This window comes from Drosophila mauritiana, chromosome 3R (genome assembly GCF_004382145.1).
Source record: "Drosophila mauritiana strain mau12 chromosome 3R, ASM438214v1, whole genome shotgun sequence".
In the NCBI taxonomy this organism is placed as follows: Eukaryota; Metazoa; Arthropoda; class Insecta; order Diptera; family Drosophilidae; genus Drosophila; species Drosophila mauritiana.
In genome coordinates, this window is record NC_046670.1 from 24050324 (window position 1) to 24064937 (window position 14614).

A 14614-nucleotide genomic window follows, 5' to 3' on the forward strand; every position below is an offset into this window, starting at 1 on the left:
CTATTCCGGATGACGGGGCCAGAAGCGATGTGAGATTAAAGCTCCGATTTAAACTCGATTTCGTTCTCTCATCTGCTGCTGCTGCCGCTGTCGGTATAAAACGCAACTTCTCAGCTTGTTATCTCCCAGTCGCGCTTGAAACGTCTGTTTGCCCAGAAATCCACGTCACACGCACACGTACAGGTTCCGAGCAGTCCAGATCAGCGATTCCAGCGAGATGATGATAGCCAACAGCCTCGCCGTCTTATATGGTATTGCCATCGTCTCGTCGATGGGCGTGCAATCTGCCCGAGCAGGTTAGAGGAATTCTCCGAATCCGCGTCGGTGGGATGCTAATGCTAATATTGGTGTACATTATTGCATGGGCCAGACTACGCCGACGACTGCACCACACCGGATGGCGATCAGGGTCAGTGCATGCCCTTCTCCTCCTGCCGCACCATCGAGGAGCGCCTGACGGAAGCCCAGAAGGCCGGACAGAAAGTGCCAGCCGACTACGCCAGTTACCTGCAGAAGGCACTCTGCGGCGAGTTCAATGGAGTGGTGAGTCCAAGAATGAAGGCGACAGAGACGCAAAGTTCAATATACTATATGGTCAACATTATCTCCATTCTCTATAATTAAATCAAACAAAAACCCCCTGCGTAAATGCGCGCTGAATTACAATGAACTACAATTATGTTATTCATACATAGAATGAAACTCATTGATATGAAAAGCAAACTATAAATAACTAGATTCCTTGTCATTTATAGATTCCATATAAACTAGATCATTTTAATGACGTCTCTTTTTCAGCGCCACTTCTGCTGCCCCTCAGCCAACATTCAGCACAACTCCAAGGTGATGAGCCTGTTCAAGGACGAAAACTTCGACTGCGGCAACTTCCTCAGCCAAAGAGTGGCCAATGGCTACGAGGTGAAGCTCTCCTCCAGACCCTGGATGGCCCTGCTCCGTTACCAGCAGTTTGGAGAGTCCAGATTTCTGTGCGGCGGAGCCATGATCTCAGAGCGTAGGTGTTCCTCCCAAGAAATCTAATGTGATTTTTAATAATACGTATATCGCTATAGGCTATATCCTGACTGCTGCCCACTGTGTCCACGGTCTTCAGAACGATCTGTAAGTAAACGAATCCCAATATGGAAGCATTCGTATCTTAATCTCCATTTGCATAGCTATGAGATTCGCCTGGGCGAGCACCGCATCTCCACGGAGGAGGATTGCCGGCAGCAGGGACGCAAGAAGAAGTGTGCCCCGCCAGTTGTGGATGTGGGCATTGAGAAGCATCTGATTCACGAGAAGTACGACGCCCGCCACATCATGCATGACATAGCTTTGCTGAAGCTCAACAGGAGCGTTCCCTTCCAGAGTAAGCCAAGTCAAGTGTGAATCTCCATCAACATCTATAGCTGATTGTATATTCCCCATGCAGAGCACATCAAGCCCATTTGCCTGCCCATCACGGACGAGCTGAAGGAGAAGGCGGAGCAGATAAGCACCTACTTTGTGACCGGCTGGGGCACCACGGAGAACGGCTCCTCCTCGGATGTGCTGCTCCAGGCGAACGTGCCGCTGCAGCCGCGATCCGCCTGTTCCCAGGCCTACCGCAGGGCAGTGCCGCTCAGCCAACTTTGCGTGGGCGGTGGCGACCTGCAGGACTCCTGCAAGGGCGACTCCGGCGGCCCACTCCAAGCACCCGCCCAGTACTTGGGCGAGTATGCGCCGAAAATGGTCGAGTTCGGGATCGTCAGCCAGGGTGTGGTCACCTGTGGACAGATTAGCCTGCCCGGTCTGTACACAAATGTGGGCGAGTACGTGCAGTGGATCACGGACACCATGGCCAGCAATGGTCTGTGAGGAGCATCATCATTCGTCGGCAGTTCTTAGAGCGTGCCTTAGTATTAAGTCAAACCCATAAATATATTAAACACATATTTGTAAACTCAGTCAACACCTTTGCGGTTTTATTCGAAATGTGTTTTGCATATGACACCTTAATGGCAAATGATTTGAGTGACTCGATTTGTGGATACCCTGTGGGATTGAAAATCATAACGGATTAAGTGAAAACCTGTTCTACTCTCTTTTCCCCAACAATTTCAATTACTTGTGTATGAATCATAAATACATCTTTTATTACTATTCAATGGACATGTGATTAAATGCACATTTTCTATGAATATTAACAATCAGAATTATTGTGTAATAGACTTGTGAGGAATATCGCTTGAATCTCGAGTGATAACCAAGAGTGTTGTGTGTTGCCTAGTGGCAATAAGTACCCATTGAGCTATTAATCAACCGCGATAATGTAGCTAATATACGAGTTCAATTGAATTGTTAGACTCTCCAGCGAATTTAAGATAAGCTTTAGATTGGATTAACGAGTATGTTTCTTTCCAAGATGTTAATAAGAGTAGGATCTAAAGTTTCCGATCTGTCCCAAGTGACGTGCGTTCTAAACTTAGCAGGATTTTTATCGCAAACCGCAAATTTCGGGGGATTTTTTGCACGCATGGCGCACTTAGAGATCTAACCCGGCGATGCTGGGAATTTCTGTTCTGGAAATTCCATGTTACACATCCGACTCATATCCAAAGAACGGGTTTCGATATGGCTATGTCTGTGGCTATGGCGACGACCTGCACTTTGGGCGTAGCCAGGTGAATGGGGAATTGGGTAGCATACTAATTGAGCAAAAAAGTACCGCTTCAATCGCCAGCTCAGCCCACCTGTTGAACCTTAACGACGCGTGCCAGTCCCCGCGACTGCAGCGTCGATCTGGAGATGCCGGAGAATCAGATACATGGAGGGGCAGAGATGTAGCGACTTGGAGCGACCGGCTAATCGCCAGGGGGTTTCCTGGAATTTAATCGCTTTTCCCACGCTCCACGGTCCAAGCTCCACGATCGCTTTTCGTATCATAGATGTAGTGAAGATTATAGTTTTCAAAAGTGGTTATGCTTTTATAAAGAATCAGTATTTTAACAAAACATAACTAATGTTAGAAACAAATATTATATTTATATCAGCTATTAAGTAAGTGCTTTATAGCGAGCGTAACTTTATAGTATTGTATATACACCAACTCAATTAGATAGCTAGTATCTGAAACTAGTAGTTCTCCGCCTTGCGCTTGATCTTGTGGAAGTGCGGCAAAAACCTGTATCCGTCGATCTGGGATTGCGCTCAGCTATTGATCATAAGTGCTGTCTGGATTGGATCGTATCGGATTGGCGCTTCCCACAGCACGCGAATCCGAGCTACAAAAGCTCGGCACACGACGATCTGGGTTTCATTACAAGTTGATCTGTTCAGCGCGCACGTTGGAGAACTTAATCGTGATCGGGAACGAGATCTCGGAGAGCAGAAGCATTAGCATCCGGACTTGAGACGGGTTTTTTACAACAACAGGAAGGCGTCCCACGTTGAGATTACGGATTATTGATCATAGCAATCAGTCAGGATGGTGTCTGCGGCGTTTGGACTTGGACTGCTCTTGTGCATCTTGCCCCAGCTGGTCAGCAGTCGTAAGTAATCAGAAGTTCTATCCTAGGAATTGGAATAATATTCCATTGGCTTGCAGAGAGCAGCTGCGTCACGCCGGCCCAAGCAGCCGGTCAGTGCATCCGATACCAGGAGTGCCCCTTCGTGCAGAAGATTCTCGGGATCTACGGTCGGAATATACCACGGAAAATCCACAACCAAATTAGTGAGATGCAGTGCAGGAGCACTACGAATACGAGGGTAGGTGTTGATGATTTCAAAATAAGTTAAAATATTGAAGACCATTAAATCTGTTTCTGGTTTCTAAAAATATTCTCTAATAAATCCACTTGAATGTTTTCAGGACTTCCATCTTTGTTGCCCCAACGAGGCCACCCCACAGTCCGCACCCAATCGGGAGTCGCAGCGGAAGGTCGTGCGATCGGAGGGCGGAAATCTGAACCGGTATGATCGCCAGGGTCTGCAGCTGCTGAACTCGGTGACCAACTGCGGCAACAAGGGCAATCCCAAGGTGAGCGGTGGAAAGACGGCCAGGCCAGGCGACTTTCCCTGGGTGGCCCTGCTCAAGTACAAGATCAACGATCCGCGTCCATTCCGCTGCGGCGGCAGCCTCATCAGCGAACGCCACATCCTGACCGCCGCCCACTGCATCATTGATCAGCCGGAAGTGTAAGTTCCTCATGCTACAATTTCATCGCATCGTAATGCAATCCATATTGATCTTTCGTACTAATTGGTTCAACATCTAGTACTGATGACTAATCTGTGTGAAAATGGTATTCTGCTTTTTAGAATCGCGGTGCGCCTGGGTGAGCATGACCTGGAATCGGAGGAGGACTGCCACTATTTGGGCGGCACAAACCGCGTGTGCATTCCGCCCTACGAGGAGTACGGCATAGAGCGCATACGAGTGCATCCCAACTATGTGCATGGCAAGATCAGCCATGACGTGGCCATCATCAAGCTGGATCGCGTGGTTAAGGAAAAAACGCATATCAAGCCCGTGTGCCTGCCCATCGACCAGAAGTCCCAGGAACTGGACTTCGATCAGAGCTTCTTTGTTGCCGGCTGGGGCGGCACCGAGAAGGAAACTGTGGCCACCAAGCTTCAGCAGGCGCTGATCACCAGGAAGAGCCTGGACGAGTGCCGACAGTACTACAACAAGGGTGAGGTGAACGACAACCACATCTGCGCCACGGGAACTGGTATCAAGCACACCTGCCAGGGAGATTCCGGCGGCCCCGTGTTCTTCAAGCACCGCTTCAAGAACACCTACCGAGTGGTCCAGTACGGCGTAGTCTCCTTCGGCGGACGGCTGTGCGGACAGAACCAGAACCAGCCGGGAGTCTTCGCCAGCGTCATCGACATGCTGCCCTGGATCACGCAGAACCTTCAGTAGTGCCAAACGATACTCTCTTTCCACAAGACACCAACTTATTTATATTCTTATAGTCTTAAGATTTCTTGCCGCAGGATTATCTAGATTTGTAAATTACTTTAATAAATACTATTAGCAGCAATATTTAAAAAGCAATTCTTTATCTCGGTGGGACTTGGATCCTTTAACAACAAACATTTTTACGAAAGCTTGAACTACACTTATGACTCATACCTTTTCATATTGTTCAAGCATAGCTTTAGAATTCCGAATAATTTCGATATACATATGTATCAGAGATTCTTAAAAATTTGTTGTCATGGCCTTGAATAAAGTTCTACTTGAATATCATAAATCTTTCGGAGAGTGATCATTCTATAAAAACGTGATTTCTTAGAAATTCTATATCATATGGCTATCAGCTTCGACTTTTGATCGAAAACTGAGTCATTAATAATGGTAATGTCGTTGGTATGCTATAATTTGCGGTGCGCTGCATTTAAAACCTAAGATCTTGTCTGGGAATACGTTTGGATATATAAATATATATCTGCAAGTTAATAGTGAGCAATACTGACCAACGACCTTAAAAGTCCAATATGACCTATGCTTTTAAGGATGTCCATATTATTAATTGCCAGGCGCGTCTGTTTTATGTGGGCTCTAACATTGAACTAAATCCAAGCCAATAAAAGTGGGTAGTTATTTTAATGTAGGCCAAAGCGGAAACAATGGATAGATGGATATCAGGCGGCCCATTGTTACCAAAAGCTCGCTGTCGAAAAGAACATTTGGGCAAACAGTTTCCTTTTCTCCGCCGAATAGTTAACAATGCGTAGCCGCTTCCACGTATTTTTGCTAAAGATGTAACCTACTATATGTAATCCATATAGTTCCAATACAAAATCATGTTTCTATTGCAGGATTCTATACTTGGTGACCATTTACCACACGCTGCCCTTCTTTGCGAGTGTCTCCGTGTCGCTGCTCAATAGCTATCTCTCCTCGTCGGTTTCATTTAATCTGGATACTATATAGTAAGTTCAAATAGTTCAAAAGTATCCTAAGCTAACTTCCATTGTCCAGCTTGAATTGGAACTCCACTTTTCCGGCCATTACCGTGTGCGAGATTTATAACGCCGAGAGGATTTGGGATCTGAGTGATTCACATTTCGGCGTGGAGCACGACATGCACGTGGATGATTTCATTTCGGAAATTGTATTCTATCGAGGCGTCTGCAGCAGCTGCGAGGATTGCTCCAGGATGCGATGTCCGTCCAACTTTACCCACCTTGTGGACGTGGTGCGTTGCGTTGCCCAGCTTGCTCATAGTACTACCTTCTAGTTATATCCCCGAATCCTTGCAGTTCCGCACCAAGTGCCATCAGTTGCTGGTGAATTGTACGTATCTAAACAAGCTGTTCGACTGCTGCGATCAGTTTCTGCCCATGCCCACGGAGTATGGACTGTGCTTCTCCTTCAACTCGCATCAGGCACGCAAAGTGTCCCATGTCCAGTTTACCAACAACCGGATGACGGGACCGGGACATCTCAGCTTCCATGCCGCCGCCGACATTCAGCTGTACGTTCATGCACCAATCGATGTGCCCTACCAGTTCTCCGAGGGCATGATACGGGAAACGGTGCTACTGGGTCACTACAAGGAGCTGATCCTGAACGTAATCGAGGTGCACAACGACGAGAGTGTCCAGGACCTAAGCATGGAGCAGCGGCGATGTCGCTATGGCCATGAGCATGTGCCGGAGCGACAGGGAATCTACGACTTCTACAGCTACTCCGGCTGCGTGGTGGAGTGGTAATACTTAATAAACTTAATATAATGGACTTCATTCATAGATTTATGTATAATCCTTAGTACTGTGCTACTGCAACTGGACAACTGCAACTGCACCAGTCACTTTATGGCCATTCCCGGCCAGAATTATCTGCCCGTTTGTGACGTTCGGGGCCTGATCTGCCTGACCCGGATCCGCGACAAGATCATGACGGAGCGCAAGTCCTGCGAGTGCATGAGCTCCTGCGAGGAGCCGGAGTACAACATAATTTACAACTCGGCTGATGAGTAAGCATATTAGGAAGTTTCATTACCACATTTTAACATTGATAAGTCTATTAAGTAAATGGTTACTTAATAATGTATCTTTTAACTTTAAGGGATGATGAAGCCTCAGATGAAGTGTCCGAGATCCGCGTGGCCTTGGTTGAGCTGCCAACACAGCGATATGTTCGTCGCGTAACCAAGACTATACTGGACTTCTTGAGTAAGCTACTCTATCCATGTTAATCTATAATAGTTTTAAATTTGCCTGTTGCCGTTTCAGTTTCCCTTGGAGGACTGGTTGGCCTGTTCTTCAACACATCCGCCTTGCGAATGGTGGAGACCATTGTTATCTGTCTGCGGTACAGAAAAACGATTGTGAAGTGGGTTAAGCGGTTTTTTCTTGGCACAGTTCAATATTTACAGATCTTGGACCAGTCGACGTAAATCACAATAATATCATAAGCATTAAATCATAGTTGTCTTTCTATAGGGAGTATGCGTGTGCCGGATGCACTTGTACGAAGTGGGTATTAGGAGCTCAGCTCCGTGTCATCTTTTGTGCCACATAGGCTGCGCTATCCGGGGAATTGTGCCAATTGGGCGGCGTTACGAACTGCATTAGGGTTTGCATGTAGTTGGGGAGATACATGAAGCTGGAGAAGAGCACCAGGAAGAGCATCACCAGGAAGAATCCATCTGATTAAAAGCAAATAATCCGGATTAGCCGTTGGCTTTGTCGCCCAATTTCGATACTCACTGATCAGCTTCTTTTCCCAGGGCTCTAGCATGTTCACGCACGTCACCAGTTCGTACTGCCGGTAGGCGTGGCTGGCCAAGTGTTTTAAATTTAACATTTTCGATGAGTAAAGTCCAATAAATTCGCGTCGCAGGAAATTAAGTTGTAAACAAAAAACATATGACAATTGGTGTAGCCAGACGTTATGAAACTTGAATCGTATAAGCATTTCTGTAGCAGCCAGCCTTCAACAGTTAACTAACACAACACTGCAATGTTAAGTCTTAACATACTGTAAAATCATATGGCGCGATTGTTTTGATTATTTGTGATCACATCTTTTGTTTTTTAAGTTTTTGAACAAGAATTAAGCAGCCCGGAGCTTAAAATGAATAATAGATTTGTTCGGTAGGTTCCAGAACATACAGCTCTCTTAGAATCCATATAAACTTGGTGTCTTTCAAGGGTTTGGGAGCCATCGCAACCTGAAGCAATTGAAAGAAGACCATCTGTGTCCCATGAAAACCTTCGAATATTTGATAAATCCTGCTGGGACATCTCACAAAGTCCCACAAACAAGATCCTGACGGGCAACAAAGCCCTGGACACTCATTTTGGAGGTGGAATATCCTTGGGTCACCTGGTCGAACTGATTGGCAATTCGGGCACTGGAAAAACGCAAATGTGGTACGTTATAAACTATTATTTTGTTATTAACTATGATTTACAAATGGTATTTGTATTAATTGATAGCTTGCAACTTTGCCTAAATGTACAAATTCCCAAGGCAGCTGGCGGATTGGAGGGCAGTGCATTATTTATAGACACTCGACAGGATTTCCATCCTGACAGATTAATGGGTTAGTAGATGGGATAAACTATTTCTCTGGTGTAACTAAACAAAGTCTATTTCTAGGCCTAGCTCTGAAACTGGAAAGGCAGTATGCACATAGAGTTCCAGAATTTAAGGATCACAAAATGCTTCAGAAAATCCATTATGTAAGGTGCCCCAAACTGGATCAATTAATGGCCACTGTGCTCAGTTGCCACAGGCATCTCGTGGATCATCCCGATGTAATTTATGTTATTACATATATTTCTAATATCTCCTTCGCTTTTATAAAATGTTTACCTAGTCTCTTGGTAACACCTCAAAAAATGAAATGAAATGAAAAACATGCCTGTAACTTTAAAAACGCAACTGTCTCCTTAGATTAAGCTGATTGTAATCGACTCCCTGGCTTTTACTCTGCGAATGCTTGAGGATGGCGCCCATCGTTACGAGCTGCTCCTGGAACTGCATGAAAGCATGCGGAGATTGCAACGTCAACACGAATTGGCCGTAAGTCCTCACAATCGATCAATTTTGCTTTCCTTTCATAATCCCGTCCAACGGCAGTGGGTCTTCACCAATGTGCTCACGCATCGCTACGTCAAGCAAAAGTTCCAAGTGGAGCCCGCCTTGGGGGATCTGCATTCGCACTTGATCAACGAGCGCATCTGGTTTACGGGCAGCTCTGAGCTTCACCTGGGCAAGTCGTGGCGAACGAGTAGATTAATTAAGGAATCCGAATGAGGCTGCATCACTTTTACTTTGTGCCGAGCTTAAGCATTAGTTAAAAACAGGTAAATGCGTAGTAGGATTAAATATGAAATTATCAGATGATATATTGTTTTTCTATAAAATAAAAATATGTTAAGCAAAAGATTAGAATCGAAGCATTAGCACAGGAAAGAGGAGCAGCAGCAGCATTGGCAAACGGCATCCTCAACCACTTGCCATGATGCGCTGTGGCACAGAAAACGGATCCGCAACTAGCGCACACCCAGCCAGCTGCTGAGCACTTGCTAAAAGCTCCACCGGTCACCTCCACTCCACGAGGAGCCCGATGCCTATCGATGGCGCAGCTCCAGATTGACAGGCGAGCAACGCCTGATTTATGCGCGCGGCGCAGGAATGTGGCAAAGTGTAAAAAGTGTTTACACATACGAACGGCGACACCCAAACCAGACTGCCGATCTCTAGCCCGCGGCCTTTTATTATACACTGGAAAAAGTAAAGTATCTCTTTCTAGATGAATATTTGAATGATTCATTTGGTAACATTTCATGTCATTTACAATATATATGTTTAACTTTGGCTGTGTACAGTGCAATGCTCACTTTTGGAAAAGTAGAACCAAATACTTGCATACGTTATTTTTTCCAGTGCACTCCTTAGGCGAACATGGAGCTCCGGGCAGCAGCTAGTCACGCATATGCAGCGACAACTAATTCAATTTCCACTTGCCATAAGGAGGCGGCTGTTTAGCCGAGTGTGCACGCCTAATTGGTAATGCGATCGGCTTTATTGAGGCGCTGGAGTCGAAGCAGCACTTGTGGCTATAGCTCTACCCATATGGCTTAGTCTCTGGATCGGAATCGGTGGATGTGACTGGGCCTGGTGCTCACTGCCTGGCGGAGTTCGCTGGTGCAGTCACAGGCTATCGCTGTCGCTCAGCGCAAATCCCATTACGTGCGATCCGTTTCGAGCCATAAACATGTAACAGCTGCAGAGCCGAGCTCCCCTCCCAGTTTCCACCGATCCCACCCGATCCTAGCCGAGTTTCCTGGCTTCCAGCGGCGCAACTTGTCGCTCGAACTTAATTGCCTCGGTTGCGCTTATGACTTTCGTGTGCAATGCATCCTCATCCACATCCACATCGCCGCTCTGTGACTGCAGCATTAGAAAGTAACTCCAGCCGGCGGATAGCTATAGCTATCAACATCGGGCTCGCATCGTCTTCGTCGTCATCGCGGAGATGCTGGCGCTATTTTCGACACCGCCTGGCCCGCCATAAATTTCCAACTGCCCTGTAATGCACTTGCACCTCAAAAACTAGAAATAGTCTGACTGAGCCGGTGGCACCGAAAAAAGTTTCCGAGATGATCGGAAAAAGATTTTGGTATCAGTAAAAAAACACTACAGATTCAGATTTGGTATAGATTTTATTTTGGAATCATTAAAAGGCAATGTTAAGTTTGGTCTTTGTATCATTGTATTTTTTATATTCGTTTCTGGTAAATCGTAATGGCTAATATATTATTTACTACATTAGTTTTAAATATTTTTCTTTTCGTGTGTGTAATTTACCAAGCTGGCAAGTTGAAAGTCCATTTCCCATTTTCCATTTCGTACGGCTTTCAATTAAAACAAAAAGCAAAAAGCCAACAAACATTCCGAGTTACCGAGCATGGCCTGGCAATTTGGCCACGACCTCGTGCACCGCCAAAGTTCAGGCCCAGAGTGGCTAATTCCGCAACACCGCGCCGCCCCGATGGCAGCGCCCGATAGCAGGAGCCACGGCCACAAGCTGCGGCTCCAGGAGGAGCCACTCTGCTCCACTCTGGCCGTGAGATAATCAAATGTTGGCCAAAAAGGATTGCACCGCGGCCGCTGCCGCCGCCTGGCTTATTGTTCTGAGAAATTGTTATTAATTGAGTTGTACGTTGCACCTGGCAAGCTTCGATTTGGAAAGCACTTCACTACGTCTCGATGCCTAATCTGCTGCCCAGTGGGTGGCCCTTCAGCATCGGCCATTGACACTACTAAATGGCCCGGCTCCGCTCATTTGCCCAATTTAATTTGGCCTGGCCATCAATTTTGGCCAGGAGAGCAGCAGCCGCGATCTCGTCTCATTTGCATGCCCGTAATTTATGCCCATCAATTAGCTGATTAATTTATTTGGCGTGGAGCGAGAGCTGCGGAGCATCATGCCCAAAACGCTTGTCTAATTAGACAAATGCGCTACATTAATGTCGCCTCTGACATTTATAAAGCGCGGTTCTGCCGCAGTTGGGTGATTTTTCACTGGTTTTCTGGCTCCTCTTTCTTTCTTTGGGGGCTTCAGGGGGCTTGGTAAATCAATTAATGAGCGACTAAGAGGGGTTAAATGGCCAGTGGGATTAGATCCCAATGTTTTGACATTCAAATCGAATTAGTCACTTTAATTGTGATTTTTTGGTAAAGGTCCCTGAAGCTTAGATAATAAGCAGATCGGTAAAACACTTAAAGGCTCATTTTAAAAATCGTGGTTAAGCTAAATAAATATGTAGTCATATAAAATTCGATTTATTTCTCTAAAGATACTTCTTTGATGGTAGTTCCATTCCTACGACTTTCACTCGGACGTTTCCCAGGTCTATTAGCCAATCAATTCCCCACCTAAATTAGTTTATAATGCAGCTTATAAATGCCACTTGTCCAGCAAGACACGGATGTGCCTGGATCTTGATCCAGTCGCAGCGTGTTTCTCAGCGGCAATCTTCGCCTGCCACTGGCGCAGGGGAAATGAAAATATTTTAATTAAAACACAAACTAAACGTTTACTGCTAGCGATGTTATCCATAGCAATTCATACAAATAACAACGACAAGTCGAAACTGGCTACCAGTCGGTTGGGGTTTGCAACTCCTCCAGGAGCTCTGTGCAGTTGCTGCTGTTGCTGTTGCTGTTGCTGCTGCGTGCAACAAATACGGCAAATGTTGCATGTAACAGCAGCAACATGTGTCGCACAGCGCCTATTTGAATATATATCAAATCAGTTTCAGATAATTTTCTATAACAGCTCGACACACACAGGCAAATGGACGAAACATTTGTACGAGTTCGTTGTCTAAGTCTTTCGTTTTGCTAGCCATGTTGCTGCTACTTCGTCCGCTGCCGCTGCCTGCGAGTGCATATTTTACGCGCTGCATTGTGGCAAACGGATCGGGCCTCGAAATTAAGTTGTTTTGCATAAAAGCGCCATAAAAAGGCGCAGCCGCGGCAGAGGCAGCAATTGTGATTAGAACGACACGACAGGCACGACATGCGACATATGAGACGATGCATTTGCTGCAGTGGCAGTTGCTGATGTCGCTGCTGCATTTGCCTTTACTGCGTCCTTACTTACATACATATATGGCCAGCAATTGTCGGTCGAAAATTGGCGGCTCAACACGAGCGACGTATGTCATCAAATGGCACTGCCATTAGCGATCGCCAAAGAGATCCTCGAGTGGAGGATCGCGTCGGTGGCAGCTTCCTGCGGGCAGTAGGCAAATGCTAGGCACCCAGCTCCTGTGAGCTCCAGCTCCCTCGCAGCGGCCAACTATTATCAATTTAAGTTGGCTAATTGGTTTCAAATTTATGGACCTGTATTTGATATTTATGTCGTCTACGAGTGCTGTGTGCCCCGCAATTCGCCTGTCTGCCGGCCGCGAAAGCGAGGCCCTGGCTATATGGCTGCTCCAAACCGATCCGATGCGATCCGCAGCGACCGTCGCTGCCTTGGCATGCTGCAAACAACGTAATTGGCTTTCAATTTGCTGCAAATTGTTGCAACAGCCACGACAACGGCGCAAAGAGCCAAGAGCCCAGCGCAACCGAGAAACATATTTAGATTATAGACGGATAAAGTTTATGTACGTTCTGTTCTGGCTGGGCAACTTTACTTTAGCTCGAGGACTGGCCCGTTTCCTCTGCTGCCGCCGCCGCCGGCCGGTCCCCGTCCACCATAATTCCAATGAGTTATATGCCCATCATGTGCGCTCCTTGGCCCTTCAAAGTCGAAAACGTATCGCGCGTTAATTAAAAAACAGCAACAACCACCGAAACATCGGGCAGCGCTTGCCAGCAAAAATAATACAGAAAAAAGCGCCAAAAATGCCGCTAAAATTTCGCTCGGCTGCTCGGCGGTTCGAAAAGGGCGGCTACCAAAGTCCAGGCCTTGGACAGTACTGTTCAATAACTAAATAAAACACTTGAGCCGCCGTACACTGAAAAAAATTATACGGTTATCGTACAATTTCAACCAATTATGATTGATAATAACTAAAGCTGAAAAATCCACAATTTGGACTATAGTAAGTTGTTGTATGCAATAATATTTGATCTTGAAATTGTATTGTCGACGTTTTCAACCAGTTAACCCTTAACTAACTAACTAAATCTAAGGCATAATGTTGTGTTTTTTTCTGTGCATGGAGGAAAATAAGAGAACGAAAGGCAGCCACAATCAAGCGAAAATTCCTGGCATTTTCTGCTTCATTAACAACACACTCATACTCGAGAACCCGGCCATTTCGTTTTGTTCGAGCCAAGTTTACCGCTGACGAAATTTACGCACGTTGTGGTAAAAAAAAAAAAAAGCCCAGCCACCTCTGCAGTATCTGTTTTTGAATCCACTGCTTCGGGCCTTGATCATCCGCTGAGCTTAGTTTTGTGTGTTTCGGCCGGCTCTTTTTGGTATTTTAATTAGAAACCGAACAACGCAAAATGCATTGCTCGCTGCTCGCTGGTCGATTTCGATTTCGATTTCTTTCCTCCTGGCCTTCTGATCTGTTTCGCCGGCTTCTCCATTTGTGTCCCGATCCTGTCCTCTGATTCGATCCGTTGTAGTTCCCAACTTGCATTTGGTTTTCACATTCAATTAGCGCATATTTCAAATGCGATCGCCGCAATCCCAGCCGAACATATTTCTGTTCGATCCAGACGAGTCCAAATGACAGGAAACGATGCTGATGGAAAAAAACTCCAAGTCCAGAGCTGCCTTATATCATAAGATAGACCTCTAAAGGTCTTATTGCCATTTCCTCCATATATAATATGGAATTCTAGCTTATGATTAAGCCCCTCCGCCCTTCGAAAAGTATTAGAACGCCATCCATTTGTATGTCTTTTTCTATCTTTATTGATATTACTTTACTGCGTCTAGATCAAAATTAATATAATAAATAAATATTACTACACAGATAGGTATATAATACAGTACAAAATCGTTTGAATCTTACCCGGTTACACAGCTACCTAACTACGAGCATACAACTATATTATTGCGTACAATTGCAAACAACTTTTAAAGTCTAACGCGTTGCGGCTGGTTCTTAGTTTAATACTACCAATCTAACT

At 45.8% G+C, this 14614-nt stretch overlaps 5 protein-coding genes across 9 annotated transcripts; 4 read left to right on the forward strand and 1 right to left on the reverse strand.

The window, feature by feature from the left end:
* The first annotated feature begins 110 nt into the window (after positions 1-110).
* Positions 111-1951, forward strand: LOC117143412 (serine protease grass). The gene is made up of 6 exons (XM_033308107.1): positions 111-296; positions 371-543; positions 799-1012; positions 1071-1119; positions 1176-1369; positions 1433-1951. Exons 1-6 carry the CDS (start codon positions 218-220, stop codon positions 1855-1857), a joined length of 1134 nt encoding a protein of 377 aa, XP_033163998.1. The 5' UTR covers positions 111-217; the 3' UTR covers positions 1858-1951.
* Positions 1952-3291: 1340 nt separating this feature from the next.
* On the forward strand, positions 3292-5013 carry LOC117143547 (phenoloxidase-activating factor 3). The gene is made up of 4 exons (XM_033308287.1): positions 3292-3530; positions 3587-3747; positions 3851-4176; positions 4300-5013. The coding sequence occupies exons 1-4, from the start codon at positions 3467-3469 to the stop codon at positions 4904-4906; spliced, it is 1158 nt and encodes a 385-aa protein (XP_033164178.1). The 5' UTR covers positions 3292-3466; the 3' UTR covers positions 4907-5013.
* A 703-nt stretch (positions 5014-5716) lies between these two features.
* Positions 5717-7405, forward strand: LOC117145687 (pickpocket protein 19). The gene is made up of 7 exons (XM_033311429.1): positions 5717-5751; positions 5809-5922; positions 5972-6188; positions 6253-6701; positions 6762-6968; positions 7061-7167; positions 7228-7405. Exons 1-7 carry the CDS (start codon positions 5717-5719, stop codon positions 7389-7391), a joined length of 1293 nt encoding a protein of 430 aa, XP_033167320.1. The 3' UTR covers positions 7392-7405.
* On the reverse strand, positions 6970-7866 carry LOC117144942 (serine palmitoyltransferase small subunit B). Of its 2 annotated transcripts, XR_004459680.1 has the most exons (3): positions 7705-7866; positions 7369-7643; positions 6970-7301 (listed from the first exon to the last, which is right to left on the reverse strand). XR_004459680.1 is itself a non-coding variant. In XM_033310396.1 (2 exons), exons 1-2 carry the CDS (start codon positions 7799-7801, stop codon positions 7486-7488), a joined length of 255 nt encoding a protein of 84 aa, XP_033166287.1. In that variant the 5' UTR covers positions 7802-7866; the 3' UTR covers positions 7328-7485. The 2 variants fall into 2 exon arrangements, 1 of the variants encoding a protein (XP_033166287.1); XM_033310396.1 differs by lacking the exon at positions 6970-7301 and having other exon boundaries at positions 7328-7643.
* A 119-nt stretch (positions 7867-7985) lies between these two features.
* On the forward strand, positions 7986-10752 carry LOC117144941 (DNA repair protein RAD51 homolog 3). 4 transcript variants are annotated; one of them, XR_004459678.1, is made up of 8 exons: positions 7986-8091; positions 8149-8370; positions 8437-8543; positions 8600-8757; positions 8897-9025; positions 9083-9309; positions 9385-9739; positions 9893-10751. XR_004459678.1 is itself a non-coding variant. In XM_033310395.1 (6 exons), the coding sequence occupies exons 1-6, from the start codon at positions 8072-8074 to the stop codon at positions 9257-9259; spliced, it is 813 nt and encodes a 270-aa protein (XP_033166286.1). In that variant the 5' UTR covers positions 7986-8071; the 3' UTR covers positions 9260-9359. The 4 variants fall into 4 exon arrangements, 1 of the variants encoding a protein (XP_033166286.1); XR_004459677.1 differs by having other exon boundaries at positions 9385-10752; XR_004459679.1 differs by lacking the exon at positions 9385-9739 and having other exon boundaries at positions 9893-10748.
* The last annotated feature ends 3862 nt before the right edge of the window (positions 10753-14614 follow it).